This window comes from Hyperolius riggenbachi, chromosome 10, assembly GCF_040937935.1.
Source record: "Hyperolius riggenbachi isolate aHypRig1 chromosome 10, aHypRig1.pri, whole genome shotgun sequence".
Classification (NCBI taxonomy): domain Eukaryota; kingdom Metazoa; phylum Chordata; class Amphibia; order Anura; family Hyperoliidae; genus Hyperolius; species Hyperolius riggenbachi.
In genome coordinates, this window is record NC_090655.1 from 139,481,976 (window position 1) to 139,501,487 (window position 19,512).

The following is a 19,512-nucleotide window of genomic DNA, read 5'->3' on the forward strand; positions in this document are numbered from 1 at the left end:
TCAGAGTTGTATGTCAACAAGAAACCCCTTCCATTTAAAAGCAATTGCTAGCCACTTATTTTTGGCAAGTATTCTAATTGCCTTTCATATAAAAATTTTGATGGTTTGCTTTGTGAAGCAATGCAACCTTATTAATTTGTCCAGAAGCACTGCTTAGAGAATGAATTAACTCAGGGCCCAGGAGTAATTTATTTACTTGTCAACCAGTTTGAAAACTTTGATGTTATTTTTCTTAACTTGTTTAAACCATTTTTTAGGATAGCTTCCAATCGCATAACTGCATTTCAGAACCTCTTTTTGTTTGTAATGCAGGCGAACAGTTAAGATCCTCTTCAGTGAACAGAGCTTTACTTTCCGTGGAATTTCTCAAATTTTCTTTTATTCCTTTTTTCCTCCCGCTTTTTTACATTTGCAACAGATGTGACTCCATTTCTAAAAAGTTGGGAGGCGATTTAAAATGGAAAGAAAAACAGAATGCGACAATTTGCCAATCATGTGAACACTATATTAAATTGAAAATTGTACAAAAGAAATAGTGATTTTTGAAACTGAGAAATGTTAAAATTTTTAGTTGATGCTTATTTTGATTTGGATGCCAGCAATTCAAAAAGTTTATTTCTGGTATGTGGGATAAACATACAGTGCCATGGTCCCGATACTTGTTGTTTGTTTTATAATGTGCCAAATGTTTTCAGCGGGTAACAGGTCTGAAGTGTAGGACTCATTTACCTTAGAGCCATATTGTAATATGTGCAGATGTGGCTTGTAAGTGTCTTCTCTTAAAATACATATGGATAGTTAAATTAAACACACACACATAACTGTAGGTTTTTTTCATGTATTTTTTCCCATATGTGTAGGGTCGGTGCATACAGCTGGCTGCAAGTGGCTCATTTTGTCTGGGCCAATCGCTTTTTTGTGCCTGCACAGAAAAGTGACTTTTTGCCATTGATTTGTTGTCGAGTTTGAGCTCTCGGGGGATAGACCATTTGCCACCGTTGACGATGCCAGAAGCTACATATATTTCAGAAAAATTCTGATCGTCCGCGGTGCTTGACTGAAAGATGGCACTTGACTCTTTTTAACCTCCCTGCCGGTTATCCCGAGCTCAGCTCGGGGTAACCTGCTGCGGAGGATTCCTCAGGCCCTGCTGGGCCGATTTGCATAATTTTTTTTTTGTTACACGCAGCTAGCACTTTGCTAGCTGCGTGTAACTTACGATCGCCGCCGCTCCGCGCCGATTCGCCGCAACCCGCCGCATCAGAGGGTGCCCCCCCCCCCGAGACCCGTGCGCTGCCTGGCCAATCAGTGCCAGGCAGCGTCGAGGGGTGGTTCGGGACTCCCTCTGACGTCACGACGTCGATGACGTCATCGCGCCCGTCGCCATGGCGACGGGGGAAGCCCTCCTGGAAATCCCGTTCAGAACGGGATTTCCGGATGGGTTAATGCGCCGGCGGCGATCGGCGCATTCGGGGGGACGCCGCAGGGAGGGGGGAAGCATGTAGCTAGCGCTAGGCTAGCTACATGCTACAAAAAAAAAAAAAAAGCCAAAAAAACACCCTCCCTGCCGTGCGCAGCAATTTTTTATAACGGCAGGGAGGTTAATGCAGTGCCACCCAAGGGCCCATAGGTCACAACTATGCGGTATAGACCTTATTCCTATAATACAGAGATTTCTCCATATTCTCTGAGTCCAGGACAGGACTGCATCCCTCTCTTAATTTTTTTGGAATCTGTTGCTGGCTTAAAATTCAGTGTAAGCATATAGCTTTTATTATACAATAACATTTTATTTAAGTTTTCAGTTAAATGCAGGATTTAAATGCTTGTAATACATTGCATTTTGTTTCTATTGACATTTTACACAGTGTTCCAAAGTTATTGGAACCTGGGTTGTAAAAAACATTGAGCAATGAAATTGATTGAATAGGGAACTTTCTGTATTGTTCCAGCCCTAGTCACTGTTGTATGTGCTACTCTTATACCACCTGTCCTTGTCTCTCTGTCGCTGCTTCCCCATTTACCATTGGAAAGGATTTGAGGAGTTAGTCCATTACTTCTACGATAAAGCGTGGTATAGTACAATTTCAGATTTCTACCCATGTTTTGCTTATCTCTTGTTTGTATGGAACCAGCACCTCCTGCATGTTGCACGTTCCATATTGTCTTGCATGCAACAGTGCCAAGTTTTTTTTTTTTTTACAAAATGGACTTTTGTCCTTTTTGATGTTTTTTTGTGAATGGTTTTGTGTATACTTTATTTTCTTGACTACACAAACATTTTATGCATCTGTGAACCTATACAAGGACCTTTTTGTAGACTACATTAGTAAGTAAAAGTGCATCTAAATCTTCTTGACTTATTTCTGATGGTAGTTTAACTTCGAAGACAGTAGTCACGCTAGATAAAAGTCGCCTGCTGCGGTCGATAACAACCGCCTCTGCGGCATTTTGCTAGGTGGATCTATTCGACCAAGCAACAAACTATAGCTTTGTGCTCGCTCTGCCCTCCCACATTGTAACAGAATACATACTTAGCCATGCAGGATGACCATGTGTCTACACAGCCTCGGCCCACCGATGTTGCCTGAAGGATCAGGTCCTGATCCCCGTCGGGGTGACATCTATCAGGTGTGTACAGTATACCTTTAGACTTTCAATTTCCAAATGGTTATGGCAGAATACATGTAAAGGGTCAATTCCTTAAAGGGAACTTGAAGTGAAAGGGACATGGAGGCTGACTTATGTGTTTCCTTATAAGCAATACCAGTTACCTGGCAGTCCTGTTGATCTTTCTGGCTTCAATCGTGTCTGGATCACATACCTGAAACAAGCATGCGCCATACATGCTATCATTACCAAAATTGTTTTGTATGTTAACGGGAATAGTGGGAACAATTTTTTAAAAGACCTATTCCTTTTTGAGATGATGGATTTTGAAAATGCAAAGGGAAAATGTTTTTTAAACCATTTTTCCTTTGCATTTTTAAATTGTTTTTTTTTTTTTTTTAGACATTTTTGACTTGTTTCCACTATTCCTCTTTATATACATGGCAATTTTGGTTGCATGTAAGTGAGCTTTGCTATTAACCGCTAAAGTCAGCACAGAATTACACAAAAAAATTACCTAACTACGTGAAATTGGATTATGCAAAATCAATTGGATGTCTAAATCGTAATTATGTATGGCCGTAACTGCTAAAAATTAGGCAAAATTTCTTGTTAATTAGCAGACTGCGATCATCACTATTCAGCATGCTTGTTCAGGGTGTATGACTGAAAGTAGTAGAGGCAGATAATCAGCAAGGCAGCAGGTAATTTGCATATTTTAAAAGGAAATAAATATGTCAGCTTCCATATTCCTCTCACCTCAGGTGTGCTTTAAGCTGCGTACACATATAAGGTTACTGTTGCCTGACAGAGCTCTGGACCAGATCCCTCACATGAAAGACCCAATGCTTTACAAATGCTGCATTAGTTTGCAGGTTAGTGACGCATCTGTTCCTATAGAGGGGGGCGGAGGGTTGACGAGTGCTGAAGACAAAGCAACTTTCTGTGGGCGGGGTGAGTAGGAAGAACAATGCGCTTGCAGATCGTTAAAGATCAGGCATGCCAATATCATTAGGAGACATTGGGGCAGCCTTGTACACGTGCAGGATTAAAGCAGCCCATACACTCAGCCGATTTTCTGGACGATCGATCGATCGCGGTCGATCGATCGATCGCAAATCGGTTGGCCGATCGACCGATCGACGGCCGATTTCGATCGATTTCGATGGATTTCCATCGAACTAGCAGGGTGGAAAATTTAGGTCGATCTGATGAGATTGCTTATCAGTTTGCATTGGCCTTAATGGAAATCTGATGGCAAAAAAATGCCATCAGATCGAATTTCAACAGATTTCAAACTGAAATCTGTTGGAATTCTATCCTGGTAAAAAATGTTCTAAAAACGCATCAGATAGATCATCAGATGCATTTCTTATCTGTCTGCTGCCAATCTGACGAGTGTATGGGCACCTACTCTACATTGGCTGACGAGATGATCTTTATCAGCCACCATGGCCAAGTTGAATCTATTATGAATACGTAACTTTAGAAAGTGACTTTTTTTTTTTAACAAGAAAGAAAGTGACATTTTTAGTTATGGAGATTCAAGCAGACGGGCCACTCATTGGTTTAAATCTTTTCAAAGCTGCAGTGAAAAGTTTCTGCCAGGACATCTGATTCATACAAAGGAACTGATTTAATAAGGGTAACATCAGACATGGCTAGGATATTTTTTTTTTTTTTAGAATTATGTAATAAAAAATATCTAAAAACTGATCTAAAAGGAGTCAGTGGACTTGCTTCTGATCATGGAGGTGCTCTGCTTGTATTCAACTCTTGTAAGTTGCCCTGAAGAAGTGGATTGTGCCATTTGTAACCTTTGACCTAGCTGTGGTCATCCTTGGAGGAAGTGAGTCTGCTATCCTTACTCCTGTTCTTAGACATTTTAGATTATTATGGTGCCTCCATATACTATTATACCTAGCCTTATATTATACCTGAGTTTTTACTATTCCTTCGGATTGTGACTACCTGTGATGTCCACTGCACAGATCTTAGTGTGGACAGGTTTTTTATATACAGTACACAGAGTTGTGGTAGTCTCTTAAGACAGTGGAACTTTGTATTTAGTTTGAGGTTTGCTACTCCCTATACTGGTTTACTTATTACACCATCACTGGCTCTTTTTTTGTTTCCTTTAAGTTTCTTCAAGAACGACCTTCACTTAACCAATGAAAACACTACATCTACCAATAAGTGTATTCTCATTGATTTATGTATAACAGGAGGGGCTAAGATATTTCAAGTGAAGGCAAAATTTATGAAAATGTGCCTCCAAGCCTGCAGGACTCCAAGAATACTTAGGGATTGAGTCTAAAGTTGCATGAACCTTGTTTAAAAGGTGCATTATGTACTGAAGTAATGTCAAACATGGGAAAACCATAACATTTTTCAAATATAATAAGTAAGTTGTAAAGAGTAATTATTTAAATCAAGAGTGCAGATTCACAGCGCAAATCTCCTCTCAGTAGCTGCAGACTCAGTTACCCTCCGCAGTGCAAACCAAAAGACAAACCTGTAGTTACTTTAAATAGATAATATCAATTGGCCTTGTCACCTTCTGCTACCTACCACTAGTCGTCACTTGTTGGATGTTGCATGCCACTAGCCTTCACCCTTTATCCTTTCACTACTTTATACTACAGTAATATATGTTTTGTGGAGAAACACCTGCTGTATACATTCGTTATTTGGGGGACACTTGTGCTATTGGGGACACTTGCGGCCTAATGTTCTTTGGTGGGAGACCTGCTGCTTCACTGTTAATTATGCTATTAAAAGACACCTGAAGCTAATGCTGGGAATACACGGTACGTTTCTGTACCATGTATCGGCCAGCTGATAATATTCAGCTGGCCCGATCAAGCTGCTCGACCCCCGCCCGCTTGATCCCCGCCGGCGGACAATAGCAGGGAATCGAGCGCTGATAAGGAAGCGCCGGCGGTGACGAGCGATAATCGTTCCGAGCGGGGACGCGGGGGTCGATCGGATCGACCTGTGTATTGCAGGCATTAGGCCCCATTGACACTGGGGCATTTTATTAGCAATTTCAGCTTGTATGTAAATCGCTAGCGCTTATGGCAGTGCAAATCAATGGTAATGTTCACGCAGTAGTGGTCATCAGCGATGAGCGATTTGCTGAAATCGCAAACATGGTGCATGCAGCATTTTAACCACTTACGTACCATTAGTCTCTGGCCCCTTAAGCACCAGAGACCACTGCTACCGAAGAACAGCATCTCCCGACAAATTGCCGCGCATACCCACCACTTCTCTATCCCCACAGGATCCTCTCTCTGCTGTCGCTACGACAGCAGAGGTGTGTGAGCAGGTCAGGAGCCGCTTTCATTGGCTTCTGACGTTGCCCTTCAATGTAAGCCAATGAAATTGGCTTACAGTGATGACAGGGCCAGGAGCCAATGAAACGACAGGACGAGTTACCTGAGGCGATGAGAGAGAGCGGCATGATCAGCGGTAGTGACAAGAACGTGTGGCGGGATGATTGAAATCACTGTCCTGGCAGCGGAAAGGGGATCAAAACAGGGAGTAGATTTCAATCATTAACGTCCGAAAGTGGTTAAGCAATTTTAGAGTGATTGCATTTCAATGTTAAAGAATCACAAAATGTAATTCCTACAAAATTGCTTTCCTGTACAGTAGAAAATCGCTTTGCAAAGCACTAATAATTTTGCTAGCATTTTGTGATTCCCTGTGTGAAAGGGGCCTGTTATATGGGAAATACTCTGCTTAATGTTAGGCCACAGATGTCTTATTGTAAGACATCTGTGGCCTAACAATGTTATTTTTAGGGGTGGCACATGCTGTGTTATTGGAGGTAAATCTACAACCTAGTTTTGTAGCTGGAGGGACACGTACAGCATAATTATGTTATGGGGCACATATGCTGCATATACGAACAGCATGGATTCTGTGGGAACAAGTAAAAAAAAATCCAAATTGGACTTGTAGTCTTTGAGAAAATCGACTTTAACCACTTAAAGAGGAGCTGTTAGGTATAAGGTCTCAGAGAAAATAAACACATATATCAGTAGCTAAATATTGGCTGTACTTACATTACATATGCATTTCACTGTCCACGTTTGAATTTCACAGAATTTGTATATAGTATATGCAGAGATAGATGCTCCTGACAGCTCATGGCAGGCTCCATGTTTTTCTGTCAAATGTGTCGTCATGTCCTGCCTACTTCCTGATCACAGATAAGCTCGTACTGAATAACACAGTGTGCAGTGAATATTAATGAGCCATGTGGCTAGGAACAATAGCTGACTCCTGCAGTGTACTCTGCCCGGAGATTTATCAGTGCTACGCGCTGGACTGATTACAAGCTGCTGTAACTTCTCATTAGCAGCCGAGGGGAGGGCCCCAGAATGCTTTGCAGTATAGTATGCGGCTTGCGTCCTCTTGGGTCTAATTAGCTTTTCTGATAAGCACACATCAAAGGTAAGAGAGATTTTTTTATCTTCACTAATGCTTTTCTGGCTTCCTTCTAAACTGTTTAACACAGGAGAATAGAGGTTTAAATTAGCTTCTGCAGCCTGACAGTTACTCTTTAAGGAACACAGGCTCGAGCTTTGTGTTGGTGGGCTCTGATCGCTGCTGCAGAGTTGTTTTTTATTTATTTGTAATTTAATTTTAAATGAATTTTTCTGCTTTTTTATTTATTTTATTCCCCCCCCCCTCCCTCTCCCGTCAGCCAATCAGGGTGATCCCCTCTCAAAGGCATCAGCTTATGAGAGGGGATCACAATCCGAGCCTCTCCAGGGGACAGCCAATTGACACAGCTGTCCCTAGTACAGCATTGCATTAGATTGCAGCGCTGTACAATGTAAATAGATGGTGGTTTCACCGTCTAACAGTCTGCTAGTGGCCGCCGCTGGTCATCGGCTCGCGCGATCCCTTGCAAACCACTCCCCCAGGACTTGACACCGATCACCGTTGGGCGGTCCCGGGGGACCCACCTTTCGGCCGCCTTTGGGTGTTAGGGGGTTGTAAGGTGGTTAAAAAAAATTCAAAGAAAAAAATGCCTTTTAAAATTGTATAAGCCGTATGGGGCACAGGTGACACAGGTGGGGGGGGGGGGGGCACTGGAGGCACAGAGAAGGTACAGGGAGCAGATGTGACACATTGTTCCAACTTAAGAACAGATTCAGGTTAAGAATAAACCTACAGTCTCTATCTCGTTTGTAATCCGTGGACTACCTTTAATTGTGTTATCTGGCAACACATACTGCCTAGTCATGTTATTGGGGTAGTGTGTTGCTTAGTTATGATCTAAGATTTCTAGTTGTAGCGATTTGTATAACTTACAGTGCTAGAGACCTAGGTTCAAATCTGGGTCAGGACACTATCTGCACAGAGTTTGCATTTTCTCCTATCACTTGGGTAGGTACAGATGAGTTAATTTAATCACCTCAGGGTTTGCTGGGGACCCACTGATTCTTAGCCATACCACAGTTGTAATTTCATTTTACTTTGTTTTTCATGACATGACTTGTATTTTTTCATTGATATCTGTCCATCTTTAGTATTATCTGCTTGCCTTTGGTAATATCTGCATATCATTGTTGTCTGCCTATTGTTACCCTCTGCAACATATTTACTTGCCCGTTATCGATATCTGCTTGCTTAGATTTTTATTTCTACTTTTAAATTTTTAAAAGCCTTTGTCTTTTTTTTACTTAAGATCATGTATGACACTTACAGTATGTGTTAGAAACCGTGATGCTTGCTTGTGGCCCAGTCATATACAATATGGGTGCGATATAGGAAATGTGCGATATTAATACAGTGCCTTTAGCATTTAACCTAGGTTCCCATAATGTCATGGTTTGGATGTTTGGCTCCACCCATGACCTGTGGTGGCCACACCCACTATTTGAGGCAGCAAACATTCTGCAGAGGCCATCTCCACCACTGTCTACCACCATTCCATTTTTCTTCATTTCAGTGACAGGACCAATGTAGTCTCTATTCTAGGCAGTATTAGGCAGCAGAGCTTAATGGATTTTGAATGCTGTAAAAGGACCCTAAAAAAAACACACAAAAAAAAACCTCTAGCTCTGCGTGTCAGTAGTAAACATGATTCCTCCCACATTGCGTAAGGCATTTTTTTCTATGCCACACTGACAGGGTAAGATGATTTTTCCCTCTTTTTCTTTTCTTCATAACACACTTTTCTTTGTTTTGCAAATAAAATCCTTTACCTACAGTTCCTCTTCCAGTGTTCACAGGGTGAGGGTTTTATAGTTTGAATTATTTATTCAGGCCTTTTTAAGTGAATCATGTAACTTTTTTAGTTACATGGTTTGGTTGAAAAAAAAGACATCCCTCCATCCAGTTTAACCAGAAAGAAAGAAAAAAACAAGACACTGCCCTGAAGCCGCACATATCCCAGTTAATTCAGGGGGACAACCTTACAAGGCCTTGGCCAATTCATCTTAAAAGGGGAAAAAAATCTCCCTCACTCCAGATAGTAGTCAGATAAATCTCTGTATCAACTGTCCCAGGAATTACCTAGTAATTATAGCCGTGGATGCCCTTCAATGCAAGGAAAGCATCCAAACCCTCTTTAAATACAGATATAGAGTTTGCAGTAATTACTTCCTGAGGTAAGATATTCCAGATTCTATCTACTCTTACTGTGAAGCACAGACTAACCAGCAAGCTCATGGTGACCCAGAACTCATTGGGGTGTGTAAGGGACTACAATGATCCTAAAAGCCCCCTTACTAAGATGTTAAGAAAAACAAAAGTTTGCTTTCCTAAAACAGAAAGAATTTGCAATAATTCAGGTTGGAGTGAGCTCGAGATGTCTCCCAGGCACCACTGCTGAATATATGCAAATTAACCATTGTACCCTTAGAAGCTAAACACACCTCCAGAACCGCTGGAATGCAATGATGTGTCAGCTTGTTAATATGTACAGAGCCATAATAATCCAACATGCATACAGACTGTTTTGGATTGTTTGATCCTCATCAGTGCATGGCATGGATTAATTTGGCTCTATGGAGTAGGGCTTGTAAATCCGAGAGGCACAGACTAACCAGCAAGCTCATGGTGACCCAGAACTCATTGGGGTGTGTAAGGGACTACAATGGTCCTAAAAGCCCCCTTACTAAGATGTTAAGAAAAACAAAAGTTTGCTTTCCTAAAACAGAAAGAATTTGCGATAATTCAGGTTGGAGTGAGCTCGAGATGTCTCCCAGGCACCACTGCTGAATATATGCAAATTAACCAGAGCCATAATAATCCAACATGCATACAGACTGTTTCGAGTTGTTTGATCCTCATCAGTGCATGGCATGGATTAATTTGGCTCTATGGAGTAGGGCTTGTTGTTGTATGCATGTTGGATTATTATGGCTCTGTACATATTAACAAGCTGACACATCATTGCATTCCAGCGGTTCTGGAGGTGTGTTTAGCTTCTAAGGGTACAATGGTTAATTTGCATATATTCAGCAGTGGTGCCTGGGAGACATCTCGAGCTCACTCCAACCTGAATTATTGCAAATTCTTTCTGTTTTAGGAAAGCAAACTTTTGTTTTTCTTACTGTGAAGACCCCCTTTTCTAAATAGATGGCAAAACTTTTTTCCTACGTACGCAGATCATGTCCCCTTGTCAGTTGTACAACCCTATATCCAAAAAACTCATCTGCCAAGCTTTTGACAGCTGCTCAGAGGGCAATTCAAAAGGTTATATGATGAAACTAAATTGTGGTTTTACTTTTCCTAAGTGAGCTAGAAATATTCTTGTATAATTTACTGCCACAAATATACTACGTTTCACAGGGCTTGGTGTTTTAGCTAATGTCTACACTTAACCTTTTCCCTTTTTTGTTTATTGCAGGTAAAATTGTGGCTGGAGAATGTGTTATTCATAATTTTAATTATTTTAGCTTGCTCATAAATATTAAGGAAACTGAATATACACATACCGTACTTTAATTGCATTCTGCTTATGCATGTACAGTCACATTAATAACCACTACCATTATTGTTTGTCATGTGTGCACTTTTGAGAACAATTTGAACCAAAAGAAAAAAAAAAGGGTTTATAAAATGTAATTATTGTATCCCTTTTCTCCAGCCTCAAATACTACAGTATTCCAACAGCATCCCCAGTCCCACCGACCTCTCCACGGGAAAATTAGTGGCCCATCAACCTATACAACCCATAGGAATCCAAAATGAACCAACTGAGGAAGATCAACAGCATTCATCATGTGATAAGAGTGAAGATAACGAATCCAGTTTCATCCCTGAAAGTGAATTAAGTGATCTGTTAAGTACGCAGTTAAGGATAAATGATGGAGAAGAGAATTCAGAGAATGATAAAATGACACATGACCAATGTCAAGCACAGTTTGATGAAAACAAAAATGTTACACCGCAGGAATACACTTCAGCTCTTCTGCCACATTCTCCACTTGGTCAACCAAGGGATGTAAAGTCTAAGATTACTTTGAATCCATCGTCTGCATTATTTCCTGGAAAGATTCCCAACCCAAAGACCTTGCAACTCCCTAAGCCAAAAATGTCACACCGAGGGAACACTATATTCACTCCAAACAGTAGCTCCACTTCAACGGAGTCTAAAATTTCCACAACTTCATCAAGCCTCTCATCAGAACAAGTTGGTTTCCTCACCAAAAAGAAACCACAGATAGTATCCAGTGCCTGCCTCTTGCAGCAGTCATCTGCGCCTGTCAATCCAGACTTCTCCGCCTCTAGCAAAGTAGACAAAATAAGTTCACCTGCCAGCCTGTCTGCGTCACCTAAAAAGGAGTATGATGCAAAACCATTAATTCACAACTCCTTTTCCCCTACTGGTAAGCTGTCCCTTGACGGACTTCCACCTGCTGATGTGCATCCCCCAGCAACTGAACTCTCCAAACCAGGAAGCAAGTTACTAATCAAAGGATCCATGCTCAGAGCTCCAAGTAGCCTTACTTCTAAACTGAAGGCACCAAATATTTCCAAGTCCGAAGTACTGTTGCAAGATGTTTCAAAAGAATCCCAAAAACCTCTGTCAAAACCGACATCTTTAGTTCTCCCGAGACCACTGACTTCTAAAAAAGAGAGTGTGCGTGAAGCCGATGCATGCTCCATCCCTAAGAGGCTATCACGCCTCCCTCAACCAAAGGCACACTAAACAAAAATAAAATACAGTTGTATGTGTAAAAATAATTGGTTAATATAACAGTCTCCTGTTTTAAGGAATAAGAAATGATTTGGTCATGTTATTGTATTACTGTTATTGGATTAATTAAGATCATGGAAAAACATTTTTTTTCTTTGTCTTTGCAAATACTGTGGTGTCAGCTTTGACCATAGATTTAGAGTGAAATTATCTGTTAAGTCTTTGTCTTTTGGCCAAATGACTTCTCCCCCCCCCCCCTCCCAAACAAATATCTTGTAACAGTGATATGGCTGAAGAGGCTTGTTTTTAAAGTGGACCTTAAGTGAAAATAAGCTGATGAGATAAACATTTGTAACTCTCCTCCTACTTCTTAAAATTATTCTCTTAGATATCACACAGTTTTATGTTACGTTCAAAAACATAAAAAGTAGTTTTATTGTTTTGTCTCTGCTCAATGACAGTGCTTGTGTCCCAGAGAGCTAAAATATATGAACTATTGACCTTTTTATCGAACTCCTGCTCCAAGAAGCCATTCTCTGCCAGGAAAGTGTTTTATGGCTGTATTTACTTATCAATGAGGGTTGCTCTAGTCCTACTGTGTACCGGCTGGAGAGAAACTGTCAGTTGCATACATGAATGTTAACTCTTTTTCAGGTAGAAAAAGAAAAGGAACACAGCATAATTATTTATATGCTTGCCACTGTACGTGTCTATCTCATCATGTCACTTAAGGTTTTCCTAAACAGCCTTTCAACCCACTGCAAATGAAGTCATTCAGTAATATTTCCAGCCTTTGAGCTTAAGCTGTTAATCTAATAGATGCCATTTATCTTGCAAATTTTAAATAATTCTAAGTCCCCATCATTAGATGCAAACATAGTCCACTATATTTATACATAATATATAATTTACTGCCAGTTGTACATTATATTGTCAAGTTCTATGCAGACTATAACTTATTTAATTATTTGAGAGTATAAATTGTATTTATTACATAGATATTAGCATTTTGCACATCTCCCTGTTTATAGCCACGGACCATCATTCAGTTTTTGTGTCACTGAGCTGATTGAAATGTGCAAACAATGGAAAGCATCACTAATTTTCAAAGGGGATTTACTATTTACAACCCCTGGTTCACAAGCCCATATGGAAATCTTTATATTAGTGATGCTTAATTACTGGTGTCCCTTTTTTTGTTTTTGAAAAATAAGGACCAAAAACATTGCATTTTTGCTTCAGGAAGGCCTAACAGTATTAACATGCCTGTTAGCTGTATGTAAATTAACTTAAGTTTAAATAGCACAGATTTTTACATTTTGTCCTGTGGAATATGTTTATTTAATCTGTCTATAATGATACTAGGCTACTTATCCATGAGCATCAACAAGCTGCAGGGAAGCTTGCAAACAAGTCTAAGTTGTTTGCTTTTATTTTACACTGAACACATTATAGGCACAGTAATCTTGTTAAAAAATTTAGGGTTTTTGCTTCAGTCCATGCTGTTGAGTCTTTTGGATATTTTCAGGTCCCGGTATATAAGAAATTAGGATTTAATTGGAGAATTTTCATCTAGGTGGATTTCTAGTCTTTAGAGTTCCAAGACAGAAATGGGCCGGTGAGAAGTGAGAGATAGTGCAGTGAAGGTTTCTTATGCAGCATCTCATTTATCTGCAGAAAAATATCTGCTGGAATTTACTATTGATGACCCCTGGTTCACAAGCCCATATGGAAATCCTTGTTTTCAGTGATGCTTAATTACCTTTTTCCCTTTTTGAAAAATAAAGCCCTGTTCTTCCTTCCATAGCCTCACCATCTGTCCTCCAGACATCATAGAAAAGATGGGAAAGGTGTCCCTGTGCAGCTATATACATTCAGAACTGTTTACTTTTAAAATGCATAATACATGCCATATTCGGTCAGACCCTAGTAAACCCTTCCATAGTAATCAGTCGCTTTATGTCTTTCATGTTAATAAGTGCAGGAGCAGAATACACAATGCCAATTGTTTACAGATCATTTTATATCACTATAAAATAGATGGTAATACATCTGGTTGAGTTTACATTTTTTATAGAAAGTGTTCACAATAAAGCATTGGTTAGATGATTTATTAGTGGTCATAGGTAGGTGCAATGCTAGATGCAGTGGGTTACAGTAAATGGGGTGTAAGTTGGATAATTTTTTATTTTTTATTAACACTTAGGAAAGCATTGTGCAAACAATTATGTTGGACCCCTGCGAGGTAACAGAATTGGTTGAATTGGATTGATATTTACTGTAGCGGAATGCTGGCTGTTGTATATGCAAACCATTTGTTGTTGTAGCACAGAAGCCATACTCATCGAGCCACTTTTGTTTTTGGGACACTGCTCTGATACTGTGGAATTAGTTATCACTTTTACCCATGCCAGCGAAACCCTAAAACAACGGCATCAAAATTGTTCTGAGCTAAGACTGCAGGAAGACTCACCAGAAAAGATAGACCAGGGCTGTGGTAATGGGGAAGATGGCCACTATTGTGTTGAAGGTCAAGCCTCACACTCCTTACTTATGAAAACCATTTGCTTTGTATGGGGGGGGGGGGGGGGGGCGGAAAGGATGATGGGGGAACCCAGACTTACAGGGCATGCTGAACTAGCCAACCCTAGACCAAGTTGGTGTTTTCTGTTTTAAAGTTTAAGTGAGCTTTAAAGGGGAACACGGAATTTTTCTATTACACATGATCACACATTGGTGTATTCTAGTTTAAATGGCGCTTAAGCAGTAGGCAAAGAATATTGATAGACTTCATTAGCGCATCTGGCATTGTAACATTTAGTATCTAGAAAAATATCAGACATCTTGGCTACTTAATCCTCTATTCAGTGTGGATAGTCTATAATGTGCATTTCAAAAACCTGTTAGCCCTTACGGTTAATAACTAATAAGCACTACAAAGCTTCTACCGTGAATACATAGTGCTGCAGATATGCATTGTGATGTATGTATACAAAACGCAAAGTGTGGGCTTGAACAGCAAAATTTGCTGCTATAACTTATATAACAAGTAACTTTTCATCCGGTGCCATTTGTTTTTTGTTTTTTTAGCTTATTAATTCTGGAAGTATATTATTAACAATTCTCTTGACTTGATGGCTGTATATGGCCTTTTGGGGGTGCTCTGTGTAAACCTTATGTTACTCTCCAGCTATGCCAGAGTAACTCATTTTATCATCCACTATGACATTACAGGTTCCTATATCTAACCGATATAGTAAATATTTTAGTAGTTCATTCTGTCAGCACATTACCATCCCTTCTTTTTTGATCTATTATTTACAGGGAAACAATTGCAGTCCCTTCCATATGATGTGCAAACATCTATCACACCTTTGTGTCTAATAAGATTTCCACATTGATTTCCATGAGTTTTGTGTCTTCTTGACAGCAAATGGCAGGCTGGATCTTGCATTTCTTTTATAGCAGTGTTTATGTTGTTCTTGTATGGAGGTTTCAGGAGTATTCTCTTTTGGTTACTGAAGTATAATTTATTTTTATTTTTTTATAGGACTTGATCTTTTTTTTGTTGTTGTGGAAGGCGTTCCCCTTGTGACAGCTACAGAGAGACTTATAAAGGTTTACATCTTTTGCCATCAGTTAGACTATAGCGTACAACTATAATATATTTAATATTCCGAGGTAAAGTTTTATTTAGAAAAACAAGAAATAAAGTCGGTAAACTCCTATATAATGTATTTCAAGTTTTCAATACTACTACAATCATATTGTTGCCTTGCTTAATCGTGAACAATATTAGTTTTGCATAACATGGTTTCCAGACTTTTATAGTGCAAAATTATTACAACATAAGTAATGGCCTATATTACTGAATTTAATTGTTCCTGGAGACTTTAAGATGAATTGCTTCTTTCATTTTTATGTAATTGTTTTTCCTCTCCACGTGAAAAGGGCTTTTCCTAAACAAACAAGGCCTCGCTTGCAGCATTGAGGCCGGAGCTACAGAGGACTGTCACAGTTTGCTGGTCCTCTGTATTAACACTGACACTAGTTCTGTTTCAGGTGGACACATCTATCACAGCTCCTTTACTTAGATTTAATAGCATGCTTTGTAACATGATTCCTTAAAGTGACACTAATGAATGCAAGCCATAAACCGAAACAGTAACTCAGAACTAGAGTCATATGGATTGTTAGCTATTTCTCTTTATTTAGGTGCTGCTAAAAGTCTTACAAAGGAGATTTTAATCTTGAAATAAACTGAACAGCAGTGGGAATAATCATCACCAACATCAAGGAAAGGGCATGCTGGATCAAGTGACAATTCAAACACATGAAAAGCTCATCTGCAAGTTTGTTTTATAAATGAGTCTGGGTGAATTATCATGGCCACTATCCATACTGTCTCGATTATGAGTTTACCTCATCTGCATAGTACAACAATAAACAGATTGGTACTACTCTGAACTTGTTTAACCTTTTCGGGACCGCGTGCAGTAGATTCTACGCCGCACTTGTGACTGTTCTAGCCTGATGCGGCGTAGAATCTACGCCGGCCCGCAATTTCCGCTCCCGACGCGATCGTGCGCACCCGGAGGGGGAGATTAAGCTGTCATATGACAGCCGACATCTCCCCCGAGTGATCAGCAGCCATCGCGTATGGCTGCTGATCACACGATCACTACGATCGCCGTCGGATCGTAGTGATCTGTTTGACAGCTGCGGCGGCAGGGGGGGGGGGAAAGAAGAGCATCCACTCACCTCCCTGCCGTTCCAGCGACGATCGGCGCCCCCCTCCGCTCTGGCCGGCATCTCCGCTTCATCTGACGTCAGCGCCGGGTCCCGGCTTGATGACGTCATCAAGCCGCGACCCGGAACTGCTCGTCAGACAGAACGGAGATGCCGGCCGGAGAAGAGGGTCCCGTGCGGCTCATCGCTGGAGCCTGGAAGGTAAGTGAAGGCTGCTGGCAGAAGGGGGGGCCCAGGCCACCAAGGGGGGACACAATGCCAGGCAGCCACAGACGGGATCCGTCCGCCTGACCCCCCCAAACGCGCGCACCCCCTTCCCGCGCAAAATGCCTGGTCCTTAAGGGGGGGTAGGTGGCCGGTCCCGAAAAGGTTAAGTAAGCTGTCATACTACATGGAAGTGATAAGAGTGTATGGTTAGTGGCCGGTTTAGACTTTGTCTGCTCTGATATAAAATTTGTCACAAGCCACAAAGTATTGTAGGGAGTTTACTTTGAAGCCCATACATGGTCAGTCATAGATTAATACCTACAAACAGCGTGGCCAGAAAAAGTGCACTTTTAATAGATGTTTGTGTCGAAATCTCTTTAAAGTGAATAAGCCAATCCTAGCAAAGCAGTAGATTTTTCTGTGTATAGCACGTGCCAGTGGAAGATCCTGAATTCAGCCATCATTGTACATTGCTGACCTGTACATTTGCCCCGGCCTGGCGTAATTAAATTATAAGATCATGATGCTCTTTTGGTTTTTACACTAATGAAATATTTTGCCTTTTGTAAACCGTTTATCATTGTAACTCTTCTCTTTTCCCAGCATGCCTCACTGCCTTTGTCCTACCCCTTGCTTGTACAAAGGTTACAGCTGAAGAGACATCAGGTGAAGAAAGCAGTCCAGCATGTAGCAAAGGCATAATTAGAGTGGTTGCAGTTTAAACTAGCAAGGTTTTACAGATGTTGCTTATAAAAGTATGTAGCAGCTGTGGTATTTTCCTTTATCTTATTGGGCTGTTATAGAGGGGGAGAGTGCTTGTAGATACACATAGGCTATGACCACACCATCTAAGCACTTCAAACCGAAATCCTTCACCACTGCATTACACACAGTAATGGGCCCATTTTTAAATGCATTCCTGATCAATACCGGGTTTTCTTTTTTTTCAAAAAGGTGCATCTTTAAACATTGTTTCTTCAGTGACTTTACTATATGCTGAGCCGCTCTTTTTCTGACATCTGTTTCTGCTGGAAACTATGTACTGCAGGCCTTTAATAACTATTGGGCTTCATACTCTTGAGCTATACAAACTGCAATATTCGGGATACAAGTGTTATAAGAGGCAGTGCCTTCCAGCTTATATGCTTTCTATCTTGCATTTGGCACAGTTGATCACGCTGGAAGTTTGCATACTATCGCATTTCTCTGACTTACCGGTCATAGTCGCCAAATGCCAATAGGCATTTAAAGCAAAATTATGCAGAAGAATTCCATTTATGTGCATATTTCCCACAAATTTTAGGCTGCTCTTGAAGCTACTGACATCTTAAACTCTCTTGTATAATTTGTGCAATATCTGTAGAAGGAATGGAAATAATTTTGAACTACTGTACTTGCTTTCTGTATAGAAGAACAGTTAATTATGGTGATAAAACAAAAGGAAACAATATGCACTTTAAATGAGCTTTACTGCTTGGAGTTGTGCCTAAAATTATCTATTTGCCTCCTATTGTTTGGCTTTCTTTACATGTAAAAATAATAAAAATGTACCTGTTTTATAATTGCTGTGTCTAAATTATCTTTAAGGATAAATAAATACAACACCTCTTTGTAGCATGCCTTTTTTAGTCGTATTCTCTTTTGTGTGGCATTATTTTGTGCGGACTCCCTAGCAGTATTGATGGTTATACATGTCCATACAAAACATGCTGTGAACAGTATTGACGTGCATACATGTTAATACTCTCCTGCACTGTATACTAGACCCTTGCTTGACACATTCTACACTTCCGGTGTCTTTAGAGATGGTCCAAGAGATGCAAATAATTTTGACTTGCATGCAGATTTCTTGGCAATTGTATGCAGTATGAAATTGGACCAATCATTTTCAGGAAGAAGTGAAGTGAATCTGACTCCTCTGAATTGCAAGCATGCTAAGAATTTGCATGCAAGTCAACATTATGGGAACACAGTTGGCTGCAGGAGCATCTGTCTTGCTTAGAGCAAAAGCATACATCCCACCACTCTTCCAGTGCAGTGAAAGCAAGAATTTGCTTTCCTGGGCTGCACTTTTTTCTTTCAGACACTGTAGATGAAAATGAAGCTCAAATACCTGTGTGGTACATTGATAGAATGCCACTAGTTATATTCATGTCCATTCAAGTAATTTTGCACAGAAGTCACAAACTTTCTGCAGTCAGTAGGACTTCCAAACTTTGTATAACTTTCAGATTAGCTCAAGAACAGTAGAAAGCTTTATGAATTTGGTTAACATCACTGAGCAGCTGCACCCAAGCCTTGCATCACCAAATGCAATACCAAGATCTGTATATATTTGTATAAAGCATGCCACCACTAGACTGTAAAGCAGAGGAGACATGTTCTCTGGAGTAAAGACTCATGTTTCTCTGGCAATATGATGAGCAAGTCTGAGTTTGTCTGATGCAATGCGAACCTGACCTGACTGCATCGTGCCATTGTTTCATTGTTCTGATATGATTGAGCATCAGTGCACAATGCAAGTTCCATTAAGACATGGATGAGTAAGTTTGATGTGCAGGAAGGAACCTGTTTGGCCTGCACAGAGCCATCATCTCAACCTGATTCATGGAGTAAATTAAGGTTCCTGTAAATGTTACAATGTTACAATCTTGATTTTACAGTCTTACAATTTCTATTTAATATGAGGAACTATCTAAAGTTTTCATTCAAAGATTATTCACACAGTTTGCCCTTCTAATAAATAAATGTGTTAAGATTGTATCATTGATGAGCAC

General features: G+C 40.3%; 1 protein-coding gene across 7 annotated transcripts in view; it reads left to right on the forward strand.

The window, feature by feature from the left end:
• CCSER2 (coiled-coil serine rich protein 2) overlaps positions 1 to 19,512 on the forward strand; it is a 410,112-nt gene that overhangs the window by 172,658 nt on the left and 217,942 nt on the right. For 2 of the 7 annotated variants that reach the window (XM_068258336.1, XM_068258337.1), the window contains one exon: positions 10,727 to 11,826. The exons of 3 other annotated variants lie outside the window; for them this stretch is intronic. In XM_068258336.1, coding sequence (XP_068114437.1) covers positions 10,727 to 11,791 — 1,065 coding nt within the window. In that variant the 3' untranslated portion in view covers positions 11,792 to 11,826. Of the gene's footprint in view, positions 1 to 2,034; positions 2,075 to 10,726; positions 11,827 to 19,512 lie in introns of those variants that run through there. 2 more of the 7 variants (XM_068258340.1, XM_068258339.1) reach the window with 2 other exon arrangements.